The sequence below is a fragment of the Myxozyma melibiosi genome, assembly GCF_037950935.1.
Source record: "Myxozyma melibiosi strain Phaff 52-87 chromosome Unknown BZA70scaffold_14, whole genome shotgun sequence".
Taxonomy (NCBI): Eukaryota; Fungi; Ascomycota; class Lipomycetes; order Lipomycetales; family Lipomycetaceae; genus Myxozyma; species Myxozyma melibiosi.
Genome location: NW_027042928.1, coordinates 364,395 through 388,616, shown reverse-complemented (window position 1 = coordinate 388,616; position 24,222 = coordinate 364,395). Strand labels below are relative to the sequence as shown.

The 24,222-nt window shown below is 47.4% G+C and overlaps 4 protein-coding genes across 4 annotated transcripts; 1 reads left to right on the top strand and 3 right to left on the bottom strand.

Moving 5' to 3' along the window:
* Positions 1 to 10,954: 10,954 nt before the first annotated feature.
* Positions 10,955 to 11,562, bottom strand: BZA70DRAFT_284595 (uncharacterized protein). Its single transcript, XM_064913626.1, has one exon. It carries the CDS (start codon positions 11,224 to 11,226, stop codon positions 10,996 to 10,998), a length of 231 nt encoding a protein of 76 aa, XP_064766067.1. The 5' UTR covers positions 11,227 to 11,562; the 3' UTR covers positions 10,955 to 10,995.
* A 3,305-nt stretch (positions 11,563 to 14,867) lies between these two features.
* On the bottom strand, positions 14,868 to 17,091 carry BZA70DRAFT_261023 (permease for cytosine/purines, uracil, thiamine, allantoin-domain-containing protein). The gene is made up of 3 exons (XM_064910890.1): positions 16,654 to 17,091; positions 16,244 to 16,588; positions 14,868 to 16,174 (listed from the first exon to the last, which is right to left on the bottom strand). Exons 1-3 carry the CDS (start codon positions 16,829 to 16,831, stop codon positions 14,973 to 14,975), a joined length of 1,725 nt encoding a protein of 574 aa, XP_064766066.1. The 5' UTR covers positions 16,832 to 17,091; the 3' UTR covers positions 14,868 to 14,972.
* Positions 17,092 to 19,598: 2,507 nt separating this feature from the next.
* BZA70DRAFT_89908 (general substrate transporter) lies at positions 19,599 to 21,628 on the top strand. Its single transcript, XM_064915522.1, has 5 exons — positions 19,599 to 19,807; positions 19,894 to 19,964; positions 20,036 to 21,143; positions 21,224 to 21,346; positions 21,410 to 21,628. The coding sequence occupies exons 1-5, from the start codon at positions 19,724 to 19,726 to the stop codon at positions 21,551 to 21,553; spliced, it is 1,530 nt and encodes a 509-aa protein (XP_064766065.1). The 5' UTR covers positions 19,599 to 19,723; the 3' UTR covers positions 21,554 to 21,628.
* BZA70DRAFT_89903 (fungal-specific transcription factor domain-containing protein) lies at positions 21,452 to 23,950 on the bottom strand. Its single transcript, XM_064915521.1, has 4 exons — positions 23,814 to 23,950; positions 22,992 to 23,756; positions 22,847 to 22,913; positions 21,452 to 22,783 (listed from the first exon to the last, which is right to left on the bottom strand). Exons 2-4 carry the CDS (start codon positions 23,627 to 23,629, stop codon positions 21,704 to 21,706), a joined length of 1,785 nt encoding a protein of 594 aa, XP_064766064.1. The 5' UTR covers positions 23,630 to 23,756; positions 23,814 to 23,950; the 3' UTR covers positions 21,452 to 21,703.
* Between the last annotated feature and the right edge of the window lie 272 nt (positions 23,951 to 24,222).

Below are 24,222 nucleotides of genomic sequence, written 5' to 3'. Positions count from 1 at the left end.
CAATGTTGCCTCTCAATCCATTGCTCGCAAGCCAGTTTCATATGCCTCCAAAGCTGCTGCTAACGTTGCTAAGACGGGAGCAACTTATACGTCTACTGCAGCAGCTGGAGCTGCGAACGCTCGCCCTTCCGGTGGAGTAGAATGGAGCACTGTCAGCTCGTCCAAGGCGCGTCGAAACAGGGCCAAGTCTAATGCAGCAGCGCCAGCTGCACAGACATCAAAGAGAGTCACTCCTTCTCCTTTGATTTTGACCCTGGCTGCACCTGCCGGCAGCATCGACGCTCGCTCCTTCCGCACACGAGTCAATAGTGCATTGAAGGATGCGAAAGCGCCTGATGAGATCCGCCTAGCCAACGTGACTCTCAGCCAGCGACAGAATCTTCTTCTCCATCCGAACTTGACTACGGAAACTGATATGTTCCTTGCCTACAGGGAGATCTTCAAGCAGGAAGCCGAAGCGGAGGGACTCAAAGTTGAGAACGTGGAGATCCAGGAGAGCTGGCCAAAGGCGGTTATTCATGGCGTTAGCTTGTTGGATTACCCCGACAATGACGATGGACTCAAGTTTCTTCAGGAGGAAATTGAGGGCTTCAACAAGGGAATCACTTTGAAGACTAGACCCTACTACTTGGGAGCGGATGAAACCCGAGAACATAAGGCATTTGGATCGGTAGTTGTGGCTTTTGCTACCAAGCGTGAGTTGGAAAAGTTTCTGGAGACAAAGGTTCAGCTGATGAGCCGCTGGCTCAGGACGTCTAGGTACACTCCTTTCAGGCCGATCGATCGATGCTCGAGATGTCAGTCTCTTGGCCATCAGCAGACCCGCTGCGCCCAACCCAATCAGATGCGGAGTCTGTGCCGGCGGGTATACGACTCAGCAGCACCGCTGTGGCGATTGTGGGCAGCGAAAATGCGAGCACACCTTCTTCAAATGTGCCAACTGTGGAGGCCAACATGCCGCCTTCGACGACAAATGTCCAGAGTACATCAAAGCAAGGGACAGCTGGTCACGCCGCTTTGCCAGATAGCAGTCCGACGAGATGGAAATGGACTCGGAATCCTCGACTTCGACTCCTCCAGCAACCTCTCCCTCAACCGACGATTATTCGACACCCTCCCCTTCCACCGACGCCCAACAACTCAACAGCGGAATGCACCATGAATAGTTACAACCCAACGCCATATCAAATTCGAATCATTCAACACAACGCAGCTCATTCTTCCACCTGCATGACAACAGCCTTTCAAAACTTCTGCAACAAGGCCGACATCATCATATTTCAAGAACCCTACATCAACATCCAAAACCAAGCAACAATCACTCATCCATCCTATGACCTATGCGACTCAATCAACATCACAAGACAACGGCGTGTGGTCGCCTTCAAGCATCGCGAGAACCGCCATCTCAATATACAGGCGGCTAATGAAGGAATACCAGATCCAAACTACGTTCAAGGCCTCTATGTTTCGACTGAAAAGATCCCAGAGTTTCTTCTCTTGAACATCTACAACGAGCAAGATAGTTCCTCCCCCAATACCTCTTATACTGTCGAGCGTTCTCTGGTCAATTTTGTCCCACCTCACAGGACAATCATGGCTGGTGACTTTAATGCTCATTCCTGGTTATGGAACTCCAGATTGACCAAAGAGGGGCATCATAAGGAACTGCTCGCTTACATGCAGCAGTACGACTTTCAGCTGCTCAACGAGCCTGACAGGATCACCAGGCGAGAGGGAACAAGCTCCTCTGTCCTTGATCTTACTTTTGCTACTGATAAAATGATGGATGAGATGGGAGAGTGGGCTGTACTCGACAGACAACCTACAGGATCTGATCATGAAGTGATTCTATTTTCTGTGCTATCAAATGACCTGAGCTCGCCAACAAAAGAAGAAACAGCGCGGCGGAACCTGAAGAAGATTGATTGGACGATCTTTACCACCCGGCTCAAGGCTCTGGGCGCTGAATGGAGGGAAAGCATTAGCGCTTACAATTCTGATGATATCAACAACAATCAGGGACACATGGAAGCCCTCGCTTGCACAATGCGAGATATTATCAACCAAGCGGTGAAAGACTCGACGCCTGAGCTGAGGTTATGTGCAAGATCAAAGCGGTGGTGGAGCGACGAGATCAACCAAGCGATGAGGGCTTTTCGACAAGCTCGGAATCGATGGATGCGAGACCCGAAAAATGTGGTGAAGCACAAGGAAATGAAGCGCCTCCGCTTTTGCTACAACAAGACAATTGTGAAAGCGCGCAACACTTCCTGGCGAGACTTTCTGGAGAATTCAACGGGAACTGAGGCCTTTGGTGTGCTGAGATATTTGAAGCCTCAGTCCAGCAATCAAACTCCTGATTTGCAGAAGTCTGATGGGGGAATGGCGACGAGTTTTGAGGAGAAAAGCCAGGTATTTCTTACCTCAATGTTTCCAGACCCGCCTGTCTTTGAGCCATCAGGCGCTGCCGGAAGCGTCAATCAGCATCGATGGGAGCCACTGCAAGAAAGCGAACTTAGAGATGCAATCATGGGCTCGAACCCCAAAAAGGCGCCGGGTCCTGATGGTCTTACCTTTGCTGTCTTGAAACGGGCTTATCATGCGATCCCCGACCTGTTCTTTCATGTCTTTCGAACGCTGCTGGACTCTGGCCATCACCCTCGAGCCTGGCGCGAGGCGATCTGTGTTCTGATTCCAAAACCGCACAAGCCAGACTACTCTGTTGCGGAAGCGTACCGGCCTATTTCTTTGCTGAATTGCCTCGGCAAAATCTCAGAGAAAATCATGGCAAATCGGATGGCGTTCATTGCAGAAGAGAATTGTCTCCTGGATCAGTATCAGATGGGAGGTCGAGCTCAGCGATCAGCGGTTGATGCAGCGATGCTTCTGCTGCACGAGCGTCAGCTTGCAAAGTTGAGAGGGGAACAGACTACAGCACTTTTTATTGATGTCAAGGGAGCTTTCGATCACGTGTCTCGCGAGCGGCTTCTTCAGACGCTTAGAGAGATGGGATTTGCAGCTCAAGTGACGTCATGGGTGGCTCAATTTTTGACTGGGAGAAGTATCGCCTTTGCTTTTGATCGCAAAGTGGGAGAGATGCAAGCTGTGTCGACCGGTATTCCTCAGGGATCACCGCTGTCTCCTCTCTTGTTCCTTCTCTATTTGCGCCCTCTTTTTTCAAGGTTGAATGCGAAGCACAAGCTGGTCTTTTGTCCTAGCTATGTCGATGACGTTGCGCTGGTTTATTCCAGTAAGTCGATCGCAAACAATGTCAGAGAGTTGACTAACGCGCTCGCGACTGCTGTTGAATGGGGAGCAGAGAATGCTGTCGCCTTTGACGATAGCAAATCCGAGCTGATTCATTTCAGTAACTCTCAAACGCCTCCTACCGACTCCCTGACGACTCCCTATGGCACAGAGCTCAAGCCGGCGCCTATCGTGCGCTGGCTAGGCATCTATTTCGACTCCAAGCTCCGATTTCAACATCATGCTCAACAGAGGCTGGGGCAGGCATTGCGCTCGCTCATGTCTTTTCGCCGGTTTGCCAGATCAACAGGCGGTCTCCCGCACTCATCCCTTCGACAGCTCTATATCGCCTGCATCACTTCTCTTGCAGACTACGGTACAGAGCTTTACTGGACTGATCAGAAAGCGGGAATCAATGAGAAGTTCACAGGGCTGCAAAACAAGGGACTCAGGATGATTTTGGGCGCGTTCAGGTCCTCGCCAATCGCAGCGCTTGAATGTGAAGCAGCGATCCCTCCAGCGGCCATTAGACTCCGACGACGAATGCGAAAGTATGCTCTTCGAATGGCAACACTCCCAAGTACTCATCCTTTGGTTCCGAGGTGTGATGCTCTTCCCAATCACCCGGAGGAGTCTCGCACGTCTCCTGTCGCTCCCTTTGCGAGATGGGACCAGGCTGAAGAAGAGGAACGCTTCCAGAGTCGATTAGACTATCTGCTATGGACTAATCAGCTTTTCCTTCAACGCCAAATGACAACTGAGACGTTCAACGTTAGAGAATACCCACCCTGGCGCGTTCCGGACATCTCCAACAAGCTTGAGACACTACCGGAAAAGGAGATTTTGGAAATCATTGGCAAAGGCTGGGACATCTACTCTCGACCATTTTACAACACTGAGAATAAGGGTGTAGGCTGGGCTTTCACTGTCGAATATGGAGGACGTTTAGCGCATGAAGAGCATGGCTTTTTGGGCTTTCATTCGGATCTGTATTCTGGGGCGATAACTGCCTTAGCGAAGGCCACAGCTTGGACATCAAAACGAAGACTGTCAAACCAAACTATCAGTTTCTTCACAGATGCCCTTAATGTCCTGAAACGCCTGGAGAAGCCTCGGCGCACTTCAAATCAACGGCAAGCTACTGTTATCTATCAAGCCATCAACAGACTGTCCGAAACCAACACAAAAGTCTCCATTTATTGGCTTCGCTCTGCTACCAAAGTTGAAGGCAGCAATCACGCTCTTGGCTTAGCCACTCAAGCAGCCTCGTCGCCAGACAATGTCAACCATGACTGTTCATTGCGCTTCCTTTATAAGCTAGTCGATGACCGCGGTTTTTATGAATGGAATGCCCTGTTTCAACACGAGGTTTTCAGTGCTTATGAAGGCAAACCTCGGCTCTCTATTGACAAGCCCCTGGTGAATATCTCTCGCAGCATTGCTAGCTGTATTGTGAGCTTCCGAACTGGACATGGCTTCTTCAACAGCTACTTTGCAAGACATGGCAGAGAGCCTCGTCCTTCTCCAGAGTGTTGGTGTGGAATCCCACTGCAGTCAGTCCAGCATGTGCTTCTTTCTTGTCCACACCACAGAGATGAACGAAATAGCACCTTTGAAGAAATCCCTATGGCCGAATGCACGCTCAGCCGCATTCTGTGGACAGACAAAGGTCTTTCTGCACTTGTCAAATATCTTCAGAAGACCCACATTGGCACTGGTCACTGGTATCATCAGAAAATCGCTCTCACACAGAGCCAAAGGGATGAGTTGTGGATCAATCGTTTGGTGGATTTGAGAGTAGGACTTGGTGACCTGGAGTGGGATGGGTAACACTGAGGCCTTTTAAGGAAGATGATAGCTTGGATAGTTATTATTGATTTTTTTTGGATTTTTATCTCTTATTTGAAATATGTTATAGTGAATTTTGCAAATTTCTTTGTGTTATTTTGACTTGGAGATGTATTTGTTATTGATTATTTGTTATTGTGACACGATCTTAGGATCTATGTTGTTTTATTATATAGTTGAGGAGGGCGAGATAGTCTGTCATAACCTAGTTGTTGCAACGGACTTAAAACAGAGATTTATCATCATCGGGTGATTGGGAAGAGCATCACACCTCGGAACCAAAGGATGAGTACTTGGGAGTGTTGCCATTCGAAGAGCATACTTTCGCATTCGTCGTCGGAGTCTAATGGCCGCTGGAGGGATCGCTGCTTCACATTCAAGCGCTGCGATTGGCGAGGACCTGAACGCGCCCAAAATCATCCTGAGTCCCTTGTTTTGCAGCCCTGTGAACTTCTCATTGATTCCCGCTTTCTGATCAGTCCAGTAAAGCTCTGTACCGTAGTCTGCAAGAGAAGTGATGCAGGCGATATAGAGCTGTCGAAGGGATGAGTGCGGGAGACCGCCTGTTGATCTGGCAAACCGGCGAAAAGACATGAGCGAGCGCAATGCCTGCCCCAGCCTCTGTTGAGCATGATGTTGAAATCGGAGCTTGGAGTCGAAATAGATGCCTAGCCAGCGCACGATAGGCGCCGGCTTGAGCTCTGTGCCATAGGGAGTCGTCAGGGAGTCGGTAGGAGGCGTTTGAGAGTTACTGAAATGAATCAGCTCGGATTTGCTATCGTCAAAGGCGACAGCATTCTCTGCTCCCCATTCAACAGCAGTCGCGAGCGCGTTAGTCAACTCTCTGACATTGTTTGCGATCGACTTACTGGAATAAACCAGCGCAACGTCATCGACATAGCTAGGACAAAAGACCAGCTTGTGCTTCGCATTCAACCTTGAAAAAAGAGGGCGCAAATAGAGAAGGAACAAGAGAGGAGACAGCGGTGATCCCTGAGGAATACCGGTCGACACAGCTTGCATCTCTCCCACTTTGCGATCAAAAGCAAAGGCGATACTTCTCCCAGTCAAAAATTGAGCCACCCATGACGTCACTTGAGCTGCAAATCCCATCTCTCTAAGCGTCTGAAGAAGCCGCTCGCGAGACACGTGATCGAAAGCTCCCTTGACATCAATAAAAAGTGCTGTAGTCTGTTCCCCTCTCAACTTTGCAAGCTGACGCTCGTGCAGCAGAAGCATCGCTGCATCCACCGCTGATCGCTGAGCTCGGCCTCCCATCTGATACTGATCCAGGAGACAATTCTCTTCTGCAATGAACGCCATCCGATTTGCCATGATTTTCTCTGAGATTTTGCCGAGGCAATTCAGCAAAGAAATAGGCCGGTACGCTTTCGCAACAGAATAGTCTGGTTTGTGCGGTTTTGGAATCAGAACACAGATCGCCTCGCGCCAGGCACGAGGGTGATGGCCAGAGTCCAGCAGCGTTCGAAAGACGTGAAAGAACAGGTCGGGGATCGCATGATAAGCCCGTTTCAAGACAGCAAAGGTAAGACCATCAGGACCCGGCGCCTTTTTGGGGTTCGAGCCCAGTTGAGGAGGGCGAGATAGTCTGTCATAACCTAGTTGTTGCAACGGACTTAAAACAGAGATTTATCATCATCATCATCATCCTCCGCCCATTTCTCTTTCACCGTCCACTTCTCCGGCTAGGGAGCAGTGATATGGCCCAGCGGTATGGCCGCTGCATTGCTCCCTTAAGATCCATGGTTCGTGCCCCGCTTGTGCGCTTTTCCTGGATTTTGACCTAATATTGAACCCCCCCAATTTTCACCTTGATAATTTCCAGCAAAAAATGGTCTTGGCTGCAAAATTTGTATTGAACCCCCCACTGCAGTAGCACCAAGTTTACAACAAAGCAGTGAAAGAAATGAGATTCTCGGATTTTATGGATAATACTATGGACTTTACTACACGCCTTCCCTTTCTGGAAATGGTTGAACTAAAGCACCTACTGGATAGCTTGTCCTCCACTTCAGGCAGGCATACTTGGATATCCTATCAGGGAGATGGAAAAATTGAAGTTGGATTTGAAAAATGGAGATAAAAACATTGGCGGAAGAAGTTGGAGACAGTCTGTCATAACCTAGTTGTTGCAAATAGACTATAATAAAAAGATTTATCATCATCATCATCAGTGGTTGAGTGCTATTGATGAAGAACTTCGGGAACATGAACGCAATGATGATGATGATGATCATGATGATAAATCTCTGTTTTAAGTCCGTTGCAACAACTAGGTTATGACAGACTAACACCTCCTTCACCACTATATAATAAAACAAAATAGATCCTAAGATCGTGTCACAATAACAAATAAGTCAATAACAAATAAATTTCCAAGTCAAAAATAACACAAAGAAATTTCGCAAAATTCACTATAACATGTTTCAAATAAAAGATAAAAATCCAAACAAGTTCAATAATAGCCCTCCTAGCTATCAACTTCCTTAAGAGACCTCACTGCTACTCGTCCTCCTCATTACCGGCGATCCCCGCTCTCAAATCCACCATAAAATTGATCCATAACTCATTCCTCTGGCTCTGAGTGAGAGACTTGTGCTGATGATACCAGTGACCAGTACCGACATGGGTCTTCTGAAGATACTTGATAAGTGCAGAGAGACCTCTGTCTGTCCACAGAATGCGGTCGAGCGTGCGTTCGGCTATAGGGATATCTTCAAAGGCACTCTTCCGTTCCTCTGTGTGCTTGGAACAAGAAAGAAGCACATGCTCAACTGACTGCAGTGAGTCTCCACACCAACAGTCTGGAGAGGGACGAGGCTCCCTGCCATGTCTTGCAAAATAGCTGTTGAAGAAGCCATGTCCAGTCCGGAAGCTCACAATACAGCTGGCAATGCTGCGGGTGATATTCACCAGCGGCTTGTCAATAGAGAGTCGAGGCTTGCCTTTATATTGATAATATTCTGATCAAGGCGCGGCTTGAAACCTGGCATTCCATTCTTCAAAAGCGAGGTCATCGACGAGCTTATAAAGAACGCGCAAGGAACAATCATGATTGACGCGGTCTGGCGACGAGGCTGCTTGAGTTGCTAAGGCCAGGGCGCGATTGCTGCCCTCCACTTTGGTAGCGGAGCGAAGCCAATAGATAGAGACTTTAGTGTTGATTTCAGACAGTCGATTGATGGCTCGATAGATCGCAGTGGCTTGGCGTTGATTGGAGGCACGCCGAGGCTTCTCCAGGCGTTTCAAGACAGCAGGGACATATTCCATCACGAGGGGTGACTTTTGCCAGAGATGTTATCTTCGATGAGACAACATTGGGGCTTGATTGGTACAAGCCTGCACGCTTGGATAGCGGGTTGGAAAGATCTTCAGAAGTTACAGTTGAACAACTTGGAGCCAGTATTGGTTTTTGGCCTCGAGTTCATCATCCATCCAGTGATCTATCACCAGAAGATAATAGATCAAGTGGGAGAAGAGAAAATGATGTACCAGCTGAGGATGTTCAGGATGAGTCGGTCGAGGCTCAGGAGTCTGAAGACATGAAATTGATCACGACTTGGAGGAAAATCAAGAAGAGATGCGAGTCGTTACTCGCAATGAGGACCAAGGGCCGACAAGACGGCAAATCCGTGATGTGGACGCCATTGAGGAACGAATCAGACAGCGAATTGCAAGGGATGAAAGAAACTCCCAGGGCACTCTCAAAATATTCGATTTCAATGACTACGATTATGAGGACAACAATGAAGACGACGATGAGATGGATCTCGACGAAGAAGAGTCAGACGGCGATGATGCTCGATTCATCAGAGAAAATTCAAAGAAACGAAGGCTCGACGGCAACAGGATCAACAGCGATCGAATGATTCTCGACAGGAGCGACAGAAGTGAGTCTGAGGATCCACTCAGTCTTCAAGCATGGGCAGTCAAGACAAAAGATACGGCAGAGCCAGTGACAATTCAGCAGGCAAAGGCGAGTCCAGAATGATTACACTGGAGCAAGGCTTGCGAGTACGAGCTGAATTCTCTACAAGAAAATCAAGTGTGGAGATGGAGTGAGCTACCTAGTGGGAGAAAAGCAATTACTTCCAAATGGGTTTTAAGAAGAAATATGGCAAGGATGGCCAGCTCACAAAATACAAGGCTCGGATTGTCGCAAGAGGATTCACTCAAGAATATGGAATTGATTTCGATGAGACCTTTGCACCAGTGGTCAGATTTGAATCAATCAGGATCCGTTTGGCTCATGCTGCAATCAATGACTACCATATTCATCAGATGGACATAAAGACTGCTTTTCTCTATGGAAAATTGGAAGAGGAACTTTATTTGCAGCCTCCTCCGGGATATTTTCAGAACAGCAAAAGAGTATGGAGATTACAGCGAAGTCTTTATGGTCTGAAGCAGGCACCACGATGCTGGAATGAGCTGCTGCATGATCACTTGCTACAGATCGGTTTCTCTCAGTCAAGCGATGACTATGGCATTTACAGAAGCAAAAAATCAAATCTATTGCTTGCTGTATATGTTGATGATCTGATAATACTGGCAAGGGCTTGGACTCTATCAATAAGTTCAAAAAGAACATGCGCAAAAGGTTCCAGATGACTGATATGGGTGAGACAAGCTATTTCTTGGGGATTGAAATTACCAGAGACAGAGCAAAAGATACTCTCACAATTTGTCAAAAGAAATATGCTGAAGAAGTCTTGAAAACCTTCAATATGCAAGACAGCAACCCTGTCACAACGCATGTGAATTTGAGTGTTACACTCTCTCAGAAAATGAGTCCAAAGACCAAGACTGAGGACAAGGAAATGGAGAAAATTCCCTATCAGAGTGCTGTTGGAAACCTGAATTATTTGGCTATTGGGACGAGACCGGACATTGCGAATGCAGTGGGAGAAGTCTCCAGATTCAACTCCAATTATGGAAAGCAGCACTGGACAGCAGTCAAGCGAATCTTGCGATATATCAAAGGAACGGCATCCATGGGAATCACCTTCAGCAAACACCATGGCAACTTACTTACCTGCTACTCAGATGCAAATTATGCAACGGATATTGATGAGCGGAAATCAACCTCAGGATATGTCTTTGTCCTTGGAGGTGGAGCAGTGAGTTGGAAGTCCAAGCGCCAGAAATCAGTTGCCTTGTCAACCACAGAGGCAGAATATATGGCACTGAAGCTAGCAGCTCAGGAAGCTGTTTGGCTGAAGAGACTTTATGAATTCATGAGCCAGAATTCACAGCAGCCGATTCGGATCGCAGAAGACAATCAGGGAGCAATCAAACTGGCAAAGAATCCACAGTTCCATGAGAGAACAAAGCATGTTGCTGTCAGCTATCACTTCACCAGACAAGCAATCAATGATGGCCTTATCAACATTATTGGATGTGGAACCAAGGATATGGTTGCAGACCTTTTGACCAAAGGAATTGCAAGAGAGCAATTTGAAAAGCTGAGATCAATGATGGGAATGAACTGAATAATGGAAAAAGTGGGAGTGTTGATAATAGTGTTCCATTATGCAGCAGGATCAAGGGTTTCCTTGGAGGGAACAGAAACCCTAAGGAAATTACTAGGTGCAACCAGAAGCAACTGGAAACAGCTAGAAGGGACCGGAAACAACTGGAATCTACCGGAAGGAACTAGGAGGAAACTGGAAGATGCTGGAAGGTTCCGGAAAGTACCAGATAAAGAATCTGCAAGATACCGGAAACTTGTGGAAGAACTTTGTATGATCTTATTTTGTCTATATATTGACCAGCTCCCTCCCTTGTTTTGTACATATCATTCAATCAACAACATATCATATTATATATCAGAGCACACTTAAGGAATATCATCATCAATGGATAACTCTGACAACTTCAATATGTCTGGAACTTCCACTGGCAAAGACAATTTGCAACAAATGCTACATTCAACTTTGGATGATGGATGGTTGGGTAAAAGAGCCATGTGCGATGAAGATTTTGGATATTAAGTGGATCTTTAAATAAATTACCAAGCAAAATTCGAAGCTGTACAATAGAAAGACTAATAGAGAAGAAATAACACAAGATAATAGAAAGATTTATGATTATCATCATCATCATCATCACATGGAAGGTCTATGGCCGGACAGGAAGGACGTGATTTGAGAGACAAGAGCAGTATGCTCAAGGGCTATCACAGGTGGAAACACATGTGGGGGTGATAGCAAGGGAGTGCTGAGTCAACTGGACGATGATGTAGCAAGGTGTAAGAGGACGGGACATACACTTGTAAAGAATATGCGAAAATGCCCTATAGCCGAACGCACGCTCGATCACATTCTATGGACAAACAGAGGTCTTTCTGCACTCATCAAATATATTCAGAAGACCCATGTTGGCACTGGTCACTGGTATCATCAGCACAAGTCTCTCACTAAGAGCCAGAGGGATGAGTTATGGATCAATTTTCTGGTGGATTTGAGAGCGGGGATCGCCGGTAATGAGGAGGACGAGTAGCAGTGAGGTCTCTTAAGGAAGTTGATAGCTAGGAGGGTTATTATTGAATTTGTTTGGATTTTTATCTTTTATTTGAAACATGTTATAGTGAATTTTGCGAAATTTCTTTGTGTTATTTTTGACTTGGAGATTTATTTGTTATTGACTTATTTGTTATTGTGACACGATCTTAGGATCTATTTTGTTTTATTATATAGTGGTGAAGGAGGTGTTAGTCTGTCATAACCTAGTTGTTGCAACGGACTTAAAACAGAGATTTATCATCATCATCAATATGCGAAAATGGCAGCTTTATTACACTTGAATAGTTTAAGTTGAGTCGACCTATTTATTGTGGTTGTGTGATTATTCTTTTCATAGAAAGAAGTGGATGAAAGCAGTGGTGTGCCACCGCAAGGCATTCTATGTTATCTGTCCCACACCTAGTGATCAGATCATTTATCAACTATTAATAAATACAGTGTTACCTATCTCAAAAGAAGAAACTCTGCCGAGACTTATTCATATTCAGAAAAACAACCCCTTTCTCAAGCACATCTATAGCTACCAGAAAGTTTTATCAATCTAGAGAAAGACTAAGGATGTTGAAGTAAGTATGAATAGCCTGGGAAAGAGGGCAGAATTTTTAAGGGATCAAAAAATCCATCTCAGTGGTCGTTTGGCGTCGAGCTTGCGACCTCGACATCTATTGCAGAAAATCTAGGCAAAGTTGTCTGTTTTCCTTCGTGTACGGGGGTGCCTGACTATACAATCCGTCAATATGTACAGGAGTAAACGTGCGATAATCCTCAGAGTGGTTCGGAAGTCACCTCGGGACTAAAGCATGGTTTCCTGGGAGCGTCATCCGTCGAAGAGACATCTTCTGTATTTGTTGTAGAGGTCTGATGGCTCCTTGAGTAGCATCACTGCCTCGCATTAGAATGCTGAAATCGGTGAAGCCTTGAACGCGTCTAAAATCATTTTGAGTTCTTTATTCTGTAGCTCTAAAAAATAACAGGAATTACAACGATTCTAAAAACTTTTCCCCGATGTACCGAAAGGCTGCAAAGGGTAGTATCACACGCAGGCACAATAGTATAAAGAGCACAGAGGACGGCGGATAGATCACATTTTTGCAGGCGTCAAATGCGTCCATGAAGCTTGAAAGGCAATGGAAAAAACAAATACAGAAGCGATGATCTTGCAGCCACGTATCGCTCAAGAATAAGAGAGGAAGAAGAGCGTTCTGAAAGCAGGGAGTGCAATGATTAATTATGAATCGGCGAGTCAGTATTTCTGCCATGGTTGGTAAAGATAGCGGTTATCCAAAAAATTTCAAGAGTATGAATGAAATAGCAGTCGCTGACAGTTTTGGCAGGCAAAAGAACGAAGTCGTTGATATTCTGCAGGTAGAGCGTAAGCCGACGGCGAGACACCGCCTTGGGTGCCGGAAGAAGTGCGAGCAAGGACAGTCTTGATGATGATGATGATGATAAATCTCTGTTTTAAGTCCGTCGCAACAGCTATGTTATGATAGACTAACACCCCCTTCACCACTATATAAAAAGAATAGATCTTAAGATCGTGTCACAATAACAAATAAATCATCAAGTCAAAAATAAAACAAAGAAATGTTGCAAAATTCACGATAACATATTCTAAATAATTAATAAAAATCTAAAAACAATTCAATAATAACTTTCCAAGCTATCAACGTCCCTAGGAGGCCTCACTGCGACTCCTCCGCCTCAATATTGGCGATGCCCGCTCTCAAATCCACCATAAAATTAATCCATAACTCATTCCTCTGGCTCTGAGTGAGAGACTTGTGCTGATGATACCAGTGACCAGTACCGACATGGGTCTTCTGAAGATACTTGATAAGTGCAGAGAGACCTCTGTCTGTCCACAGAATGCGGTCGAGCGTGCGTTCGGCTATAGGGATATCTTCAAAGGCACTCTTCCGTTCCTCTGTGTGCTTGGAACAAGAAAGAAGCACATGCTCAACTGACTGCAGTGAGTCTCCACACCAACAGTCTGGAGAGGGACGAGGCTCCCTGCCATGTCTTGCAAAATAGCTGTTGAAGAAGCCATGTCCAGTCCGGAAGCTCACAATACAGCTGGCAATGCTGCGGGTGATATTCACCAGCGGCTTGTCAATAGAGAGTCGAGGCTTGCCTTTATATTGATAATATTCTGATCGAGGCGCGGCTTGAAACCTGGCATTCCATTCTTCAAAAGCGAGGTCATCGACGAGCTTATAAAGAACGCGCAAGGAACAATCATGATTGACGCGGTCTGGCGACGAGGCTGCTTGAGTTGCTAAGGCCAGGGCGCGATTGCTGCCCTCCACTTTGGTAGCGGAGCGAAGCCAATAGATAGAGACTTTAGTGTTGATTTCAGACAGTCGATTGATGGCTCGATAGATCGCAGTGGCTTGGCGTTGATTGGAGGCACGCCGAGGCTTCTCCAGGCGTTTCAAGACAGCAGGGACATCGGTGAAGAAATTGATGGCCTCGTTTGACAGTCGATGCTTTGATGCCCAAGTTGTTGCCTTCGCTAAGGCGGTTATCGCCGCAGAATAAAGATCAAATTGAAGGCCCAAAAAGCCAAACTCATCATGCCTGAAGTGCCCCCCATATTCGACAGTGGAAGCCCAGCCAGCGGCGTTGTTCTCAGCGTTGCAAAATGAGCGAGTGTAGATATTCCAGCCCTCGCCAATGATTTCCAAAATTTCCTTTTCTGGTAATCTCTCAAGCCTGCTAGAGATGTTCGGAACACGCCAGGGTGGATATTCCCTAACATTGAACGTCTCAGTCGTCGTTTGGGGTTGAACATCCAGCTGAATAGTCTTTAACAAGTAGTCTAGTCGATATTGAAGGCGCACTTTTGGTCCAGTCTGGAACCATCTCCCATGAGGCGCAGCAGGAGATGTACGAGACTCCTGCTGGTGGTTGGGAAGGGCGTCGCATCTTGGAACCAGAGGATGAGTGCTTGGGAGTGTCGCCAGTCGAAGGGCATACTTTCGCATTGATGCAGAACGATAAAGCACTAAGTAGTGACAAGTTGCTGCTCTAGCCAAGGCGACAGACTGGGAAGGCTTTCTACAGATTAGACAAGCGCTACAGAAGATCAGTCTGATAGAGGGCTGGTGAGTACGGCCACTGATTGTGCAGTCAAGTATCAAATTGTTATCAGTATTGCACATCATCAGCCAAAATTGGGAAACGGCTGTAATTTATTACATATATTGAGTCAGCTTACATTCTGCCTGTGTTATTAGAACCACCAACAGATTTTACTATGTATTATGCTCAATGAATATCATTAAAAACAATAAACCAAGACCAAAATAACTACCACCTCAACTCTAGCTAATTCATCTTCTTTTCATCCACGCCATATTCACCTCCCTCAAGGCCCACAATATACTCCTCAGCCTCAATGCCATCTGAGGCAATCGGCTTTCCAGGAGGCAGCACTTCATGCTCGATATAAGTCTCAGGCTGAGGGAAGAAGTAGCACAAGCCATAGTACACCAATGATGATGCTCCAAATCCATAGAAGAAACCCAGATAGTATAGTCTGATCATCCCCTCAACGACATAAATATTGGAATTGATGGCGTTAATGAACCCCGGAAGAAGAGGAACCCATCCAACGGTGAAAGCAACCAAAGCGCGCCAGTTGAAACCCCACTTATTGTAGAGATATATTCCCTTGGGGTTGTAGAGCTCATAAACATCATATTTCCGCTTGTGGACAAGCCAATAGTCTGAGAAGAGGATTCCGGCGATTGATGAAAGCCAGATAGAGTATCCCGACATGAACGACAAAAACGCAGTCGCAGAAGTCAAAATATTCCAGGGAGTCAGCGCCCAGGCACCCAGGAAAGCCACAATGATCTGTCCTCTTCTAATGTTGATGTACTTGGGAAAAATACAGTTCAGATCGTTGGCAGCAGCGACGGAGTTCGCAGAGATGTTTTGTCCAATCTGCGCAACAAGGAAAGCGATGCCACAGAAGGCAGCAGCGGCACGACCTCCTCTAGAAGTCCAGTTGTCAATCAGGAGAAGGGGATCCCAAAGAATCTCACCGTAGATCTTCTTAGATCCAGCAGCGCCGACGACACCCAAGACAGCCATGAGGATGTTTGAGAAAGGTAGAGCAACCAACTGGAAGAGAATAGAGTATTCCTTCCGAGTGTATCTGGAATAGTCAGAAGCATTGGTAGCATAAGTCGAGCTTCCACCCATGTTGGAGTAGAGAGCTGACATGAATGCCCAAGTCAGTTTTGAGCCGGAAACTGTGCTACCCTCACTGAAAATATTCTCTCCAGGCATCCCGTGCATCTTGTGTGCAATCCATCCAACAATTGCAAAACCGCAGATTGGGGTAAGGCAAGTCTTGAACAGGAAGTACCATCGAGTGTTCTCGATCTTGATAAGATGGACAGGGATACACAGCAGGAAGTAGATGAACCAGCTGATCATAAAGTTGGTAGTGATATTAGCTGATTCAGGAAGCGTGTTCTTGAGAGTGCGGAACGAGGGCCAAATAGCAAAAAGTACGGTACCTGTGTGCCACGTTAGTAACAGCAAATGAAAAGAGAGGAGTATTAATGATAAGAAGTGCGGAAACTTACGGACACACTCAGCGCCTGTGTATGTGTTGATTCCATACCAGAAAATACCAGTGATCATGCGCATGAAAACCATGACATATGAAAACCAAAAACCGAAGGGAACTCGAGAGAAGACAGGGAAGCAGACGTGGTAATGGGCGCCAGGGTGTGAGTTCAAAGTGATGACGACAGCCATGATAATGTTTGCGATTGCTATATTGAGGAGGGACAAACGCCATGAAAGACCGATTTCCATCAGTGACGAAGCTCCTCTCCAACCACCAGGCGCGAATGCATCCGAGATCCAGTAAATAGCGAGATTATACCAACGCCAAGTACGTCGCTCCCAAGGCACGGGATCCATATCTGGAAAGACAGTCAGGATAGTTCTTTATAAATCAAGTATGAGCCAAGAGAAAAGGAATGCATACCTTCGTTACTGAGTCTCTCACTGTCGCTAGACTTCAGTTCCATCTTCTTCAAGAAGCGCTTGAAGACGCCATGTGAGGAGGGGTGAGCGGTCTCGATGCCGGTAGTCCGGGCCTCCTCGCTGCTGTCGGCAGCATTAGAGCTAACGTAAACGTGCTTTTCGTCAGAGCCGAGAGCCATGGTGTGTAGGTATGGGAATCCTGCGTGAAAGTCACAAGAAAAATGCTCTTGGCGCCAGGGATTACTTTAATGCGGGTGTTCTGGGGGCTTTTATAATATTCTTGGTGTTATCGGACAGTGAGGACGCGAGAGACTCAAAATCAAGCGCCACTGGCTTGAGCTCGATATCAGCGCGATGCGACTAACGATTTCCACATCCGTGCCGTTATTTCACGCGCACCCGAAGTCTAAACAGACCACCAGGTCCATCCGCGTCAATCTCTACGTATAAAGCTGCGAAGTATAAGTTAAGTGCCGAACGTCAAATCAGATAGCTATGTTCCGACACTCTGATACCGATAAGACGCGCCTCCAGCTCGATTTCATCCAAGATGTCGCTGCTGTCAGCCCACGAGTCATCAGCAGATACTCGATGCTCGCCACCAACAGCACTCTATGGAAGCATAATGGAATAGCGCAGTATCGTGGATAGCTTATTGTGAGCTTAGGGGTAACTTCACAAAGGGGCGTGTGGGCCTCCAGGCACTGGCAATTCTTATCGGAGTTGCCGCCCGGCCGTCCCTTATCGGAGCTGCCGCGCAGTCAGTCGATTGGTACCTCGCCAGGCCGCCCGGGAGAGTCCGCCTTTCACCTGTCTCTGGCACCATATACACGGATAGCTCTTTCGTTACAGTATTTGGTTCTCTACCTTACCAATAATTGTATTCAGAGAATTTCTAGGAGAAGCAGGCCGGTCGGTCGCCGATCGTCGGCCGCCTAAGCGGCTTGCGCCAGGATCAACGAGGGTGCGCACGGAAGCGATAAGAAAGCTTGGAGAAAGCTTGAACTCTGAACTCTGATAAGCACGGCCTACAGCTGGCCATCGACCACCATGTCCGTGTTGCGAGCATTGTGAGCATTGCAATTACAGCGCAGTCGTCTACGACATTCAGAATGATACACATCAATAGCTCATGCGCCGAATGAATGATGGGACGTGGATGAGCGAAGAGTATTTGGTCTACTTAGACAGCTGGTGATTACGAGTCTTGGATAGCTCGGGGAGATGACGGGTGCTGACCCCTAACCCCCCAAGAGATAAGGCAGAACAAGACTCGATCGTGAAATGTCGCAGTCGAATCAGAGAAAGGAACGAGAGCCAGCCGTCGGAGTAGGCCGTCCCGGGAGGACGTGCATATTGACTAAACCGCGCGCTCGAGCTGTCTTGTCGATTGACAAGTCCGAGGGCATCATGATAGAAACGCTGTTGGAGCCCTCTGGATTCAGTTGTGTCTATTTACGTGATGCTCTTCAGCCGTCCAGTTCTTCTTTTAGTTGTAGTTTGCACATAAATCACCCATGTTTAATGGAAACAGAGCACGCTTTATCTTTCTGATTTGATTCTTCGACGGATTTCGACGGCTTACACTTGCGATCATGGCGTACGTTGTTGACAAACCAGAACTGCGTCTCGAGTGCAGTGTGTGTTGCAAGTGCCATTGGCGCAGATCAAAGAAAGCCGAGTTAGTACATCTCATCTCAGCTCCGAGTAGAGCAGGACGATTCTCTGGTATATATGTGGTTTTAATACGCTGCACAGCATGGACAAGCAGGTCCACAGGAGGATGCGCCGTTGAATGCTGATGCCGCCCAAAGTGCGGCTGTAAGTAGCGCTCGCAAATCGCACAAACAAGCCAAACGGGACCTGGACCTGGGCCGGGCCTCCCGACCATTCCCTGCCTTCCGGAGCCGTGCACGTATCCGCATATGTCACCGCTGAGCTCAGCAAAGTTTTCCATGGAAAAGGCAGCCTGGAACGCAAACAAAGAGGTGACCGCCATTCGAGAACATCGGCCAGACCAGCCGCATCCACTGGCGATGCACACCCTCTTTGAGCCTAAGCCGCCTAGGAAACGCACTGCTCAATTTCCACTTGGCCCAGTGGACAGCTGAAGCGGTGTCTGCTAGACTCAATACCCAATTTCCTGGGACGCGGAGAGCAGGTAAGTGACCACGACTTGTAACCGCGCAATTATTTAATTGTCGTTGTTGTATAGCCGTTAGAAAGATTGCGAGATGTCCAGCAAGTTGCGTGCTGGTTGCGAATCTGGCTGCGCTTTTGGCTGCTATATCGGATAATAGAAAAGAGAGCGGGGAGTGGCGGGTCTGGGGAACCGGCCGGAAACCTCGCCGGGAAACTAGAAATGTGGGGCCGCGGGGTGCGGCTCCCCCACCCCATATCGTTGTCCCCAGCTCCAGCCGTGCCTTGGGCGCGCCTCCAGACAGACGTACAATCACTGACCAGCCAGCAGCCTTGACCCCAAAGCGCTCGGGGTCTACCGTGTCAAGCACTCCCGATGTGCTGTAAGGACCTGTTTTCTTCTCGGCCATTGTTCGAACAGCACCGCAAGTCGTACAACTGAGCTTAATTTAGGTTACCCAGCTTCAAATTGCCGGCGAGCGAAGCTCTCGCTTGTCTGTTATCATTTAGTTTTTATTTTGTTTAATTGAAATAATAATCACGGGTTCTTTTTTGCGTTTTCCTTGCTTCTCAACTGCCGTAGTAGCAAAAGCTCGTAGTTTCATTTTTCCGTACAGTGCCTGGAAACCTGGGGAATGACCTGCGAGCCGTCATTGTCTCAGGCCGGTCTCGCTTCCGCTCGACCCCGCCGGCTAACCCCACAAGTAGGGTGGAAGGTCGCACGCAACCTTATTCCCTTTGGTCTCGATTGTCGCCTGACTAGGCTAAACAAGAATTAGCCTAGACTCTGTTTCGCTGATTTAGCCGTTATCCAGTCATACTTATATCTTCTGATGTTCTTTTGTCTGCCTTTTTCTCATCGAATGTTATTAATATCTATTTCAATTTATCGTACAGGCCTTTGAAATAGTAATAACGTTACTTATTACAATATGGGATTGCTGTCGCCCAAACTTTACCAGTTCCTGGTCTCGTGCTTTGCTTCAGTCGGCTCATTCACTTACGGATATGACTTGGTAATTCACTCTTCCATCTGATAGAGAAACCTATTCGCGATTGAAAATGTGCATATCGGCTTACTTTCATCTTATGTGCTCTACAGGGAATCATTGCTCAGGTCGTAGCCTCCGACCACTTCATCGTCTATTTCAACGAGCCTGACTCTACTAAGACGTAAGAATGTCTTTCCTACTTCAGCTCTTTTTCTCATATCTTTTTTGCTGAACGCTGACCGTTCTTATAAGTGGACTTGTTGTATCCCTCTTCACTGCAGGAGCTTTTGTGGGAGCCTTTTTTGCTGGTTTCATGAGTAGCAGTCTCGGCCGTCGTGGAACTATTGCAGCGGCAACCGTGGTCTTCATCTTTGGTTGTGCTCTCCAATGTGGTGCTCGCAACATGTCAATGCTTATCGGTGGACGTTTCATCGGCGGAATGGGTGTCGGAATCCTCACCATGATCATTCCACTCTACCAAGCAGAGCTTGCTCATCCTTCAATCCGTGGACGGGTGACTGCTCTCCAGCAGTTTTTCTTGGGAATCGGAGCCCTCTGCGCAAGCTGGATCGGTTATGGCTGCTACCTCGGATTTCGGAGCGACAACCAATGGCGAGTCCCTCTTGGAATTCAGATCATTCCCGCTGGAATTCTGGGCGGCCTGATTTTCTTCTTCCCTGAATCCCCTCGCTGGCTTCTGGACAAGGACCGTCACGAAGATGGCTTGAAGACATTGGCGAGGCTTTATGCAAACGGCGATGTTGACAGTGCGCTGGTGCGAGTTGAATATGACGAGATCGTCTCTGCTATCAACGAGGAACGCGAAAACGGACTACACAGTTGGCGCGAGCTTTTCTTTGTCAAGTCAAACTTCAGACGTCTGTTTATCTGCATCTCGTTGCAAGCAAGTATTCAAATGACAGGTGTCTCTGCCATTCAGTACTACTCTCCGACCATTTTCGCGCAAATTGGTTTGAGCACTGGACGAACGCTACTATTCCAGGCTATTAACTCGATCATCGCGCTTATTGGTCAGGGTTTCTGTATTGCCCTTGTTGATATCACAGGCAGAAGATGGCCTCTCATCTGTGGAAACCTAGGAAACTGCATGACCTTCATCGCCGGCGCGATCCTGCTCGCAAAGTTCCCTCCCGGCGGCGACAACCCAAGATCGGCCCAGATTGGATTCATTGCGACCACTTGGATTTACAATTTCTTCTTCAGTTCTATGTGCGGTCCTTTGTCCTGGATCATTCCCGCCGAGGTCTTCAACACAAAGACCCGCTCTTGGGGTGTCGCCATCTCTACTATGACTTGCTATGCATTCAATACCATGATTGGCCAGGTCACGGATAAAGCTGTAAGTATATCTGCCCGATCAATGACTCTCCTATGTCATTCCGTTTTGAGATGCTGATTTCTAATCTATATTGAATGCAGATGACCGAGATTGGCTACAAGTACTACTTCCTCTTCATTATCTGCAACTTCACCAACGCTATCTTCTTCTGGGCACTTTTGCCGGAGACAGGCGGAACTCCATTGGAGAGCATGAACAAACTGGTAAGCTCTTGTATCATTTTAGTATCACAGGCATCATCCGCTGACCGAGCTTTACTATTTTAGTGGGAGACTGCGCCGTGGTTTGTTCCTACCATGCATCGGGAGAACTACCTCGCGAAGCTCGAAGCTGAGGTTCATGAACAGGAAGCTAAGGGCGAGAAATCGTCGCATGTCGAACTTGCGCTCGATGAAAAGGCACTCGCCTAGATTTGTCAATCTTGATATTCTGTTTCTCTGTTAAAGCAAAAGGAAAAAAAAATCTGTATAGTTTATTGTTTCTCTGTAGCTAATCATTGCTCGTGTGATTGTCAAATAGCATGTAAACAATACAGCTCTTTTTAGCCTATATAACTCTCCTCAAGTGTCAACCAAACATGCTGTACCCGTAGCGCCATCGAGCTCATTCTTGTTTTTCCCGGCTGCCAAAATCAGCTGACATAGCATGTCAATATTCTGTCGTGATCCCGTGATAGACTCCGCTCGTTCTATATCTTGGTCTATTCCGGCTAATGATCCAAAGTTGTGCACATTGTCTGAGCTCAACCCGCTCGACTCGTCTGGAGATAGTTGCTGCTCAGGCTCAGGCTCAAACAGTTGAGCTTGCTCATCTGAAATGATAACAGTCTCACCGGGACTTTGAACTGCGGAATTCAATCTGGCCTTGATCGATGAGTCGTCTTGCTTGAATAAGCTCCGTGCAACGTACATAAACACGCCCAACAGCGTTCTGGCGGTTCCCCAAGTTGTGGAAACAGTACGTAAGCCTTTGACCAAGACATCTAGGGCTCTTTGAGCTTCGGCTATTTCCTTGTCCGTTATCAAAGTCTGGAGCTCATATAATATCGCGATCAAAGCAGTGAACAGAACATGAACCATAATAGAGGGTAGTTTTGAGATCTCGTCAGTCCTTGATAGATTTTCAGTAATCTTTGCGATATTGTGCGCAGTCTCGAACGCGATCTGCCTGTTGGGGGTAATCAAAATAGTTTGATCTTTTGGCTGTTCGGTCTTGCCGTGTGGTGAAAGATCCCATCTGTGGATGAGGCAGTGAAGGCAATTGAATTGCGCGTATAGTATTCCAGTCCAAAATGTGTGCTGTGAGTAACTATAATCGTAGTCTAGTTCTGGGGGGAGGTTCTTTAGCCAAAGCCTCAGTGCGAGTTCTGAACGGGTAATATCAGGGGGAGCCGATTTAACAGTCCTTCGGCTGTGCTCCACAGAAACTGAAAAGTGCTCCTCGATGATGAAAGTGGCGATCTCGCTCAAAGAAGTATAGCGTATAAAGAATTGAACCAAAGTCGAATCGGGAGGGTAGCGATACGGGCCCGGACCCTCTTCCTCGAGAAAATCAGATGGCGACAGTGGTTCGACGTCGCTATCACCTTTGTCTATAAGAAACGGACGGCCAAGAGAGATTGATACGACACGATCCCGAGTCTTCACTAAGTTAGTAACAAGCTAGAGAGACTGACTGTATAGGAAGAGGATGGTTAAACTCACGAATAAAACCCACCAGAGGCGTTTCCACAAGCGCCTGTCTACAAGTCTCATGTGCGAGTTCTCCACGCTATAGTCAAAATGTGTTAGCTAGCCGAGACAACTGCTGCTGTGACTTAAGCACAAGCTAATGCAAATCAATACGTACCTTCGATGCAAACCAAGTCCTTGAGCCACAGAAATGGCTAATTTGGTCCAGTAGAACATGTCTTTCGATATCGAAGCGGGTTCCGAGCAGCAGCAACTCATCAACAGCATGGCTTGGACGATCGTGATCTTGTCCGTTTCGCATCCGGCGTCGTATAAGCTTTTAGCGCGCTTGTAGAGTACGCGACGTGAATGATCCATGGTTCCGTTTGAGTCAAGGAGGTCAGGAATTTGGCAAACTAAGGTTCCGGCTGCCAATATAGCCTGGAGAAGCAAGATTGATGGAGGGTTTGAGGGATTCTCATAGTCTCGCATAAATTGAGTGCGATTGATCATTGGCAGCAACGGGTGGATCTGCTCGAAATAGCCTTTTATGAGGGTATCGCAGATGTCTTGCGGGGGCAGTGAAAAAGCGCCATACTGAGCTAGAATTCCAAACTCAATAGGATCAAGGCGGTCTAAAAGTCCTTTGGAAGTTTCACTGTCAGGGAGCTCAAAATGAATGATCTCTCCTTTTTCGTCGTTGCTGCCTTCCGCCAGCAAACTCAGAGCACCCGTACGTCCAGGGAATACGAGGCGGCTGAAGTCTCGTGCACGCAAGTGGTTGCTGATGGACTCTGCCAGAAGGGTTGAGAACATGGAAGACTCGGCTTCCAGATTGCTGCCAGAATTGTGGTCTGGGAGGGAAGAGCCGGAGTTGCCGGCGAGGATGGCATCGACAGACTTGTTTTCATTTTCTGTAGTCTTCACGACTTTCCGGCGAGACCTGGGGCACGTAGTGTTTAGTATGAAGAAAAGCAGTGAGAGAGATAGATGAGCGTACCTTCTGCGCTGACGGGGCCTCTTGTCGGGCAAGACACATTCACAGCCAAAGGCAGCACAGTTCTATATGAGGGCACAGACGTATCAGATCAGTACGATCTCTGGTTTAGGCTGCAGTATGAAGAACAGAACAAGATCACTTACGGTGCAGGGAACTTGAGTGGTCACGTCACACCTCACCTGTGAAGTACGGGATATAGGTTAGCAGTCTCCTTGCGCGCCACAGATATGTAGATCAGAATGTACCTTGCGCGAATGGCATCTGCAGAGGGGCGATGGTTAGGATCAAAGAACAGATGGCTAGTAGAAACATGTAGACAGAAGAGCAGGCTCACATTTTGCACGCTCGAGCAGACCGCTTGCGCCGGAAGAGCGAGTGGGAGGAGTCGTCGGAGGTCATTTGCCGCGTG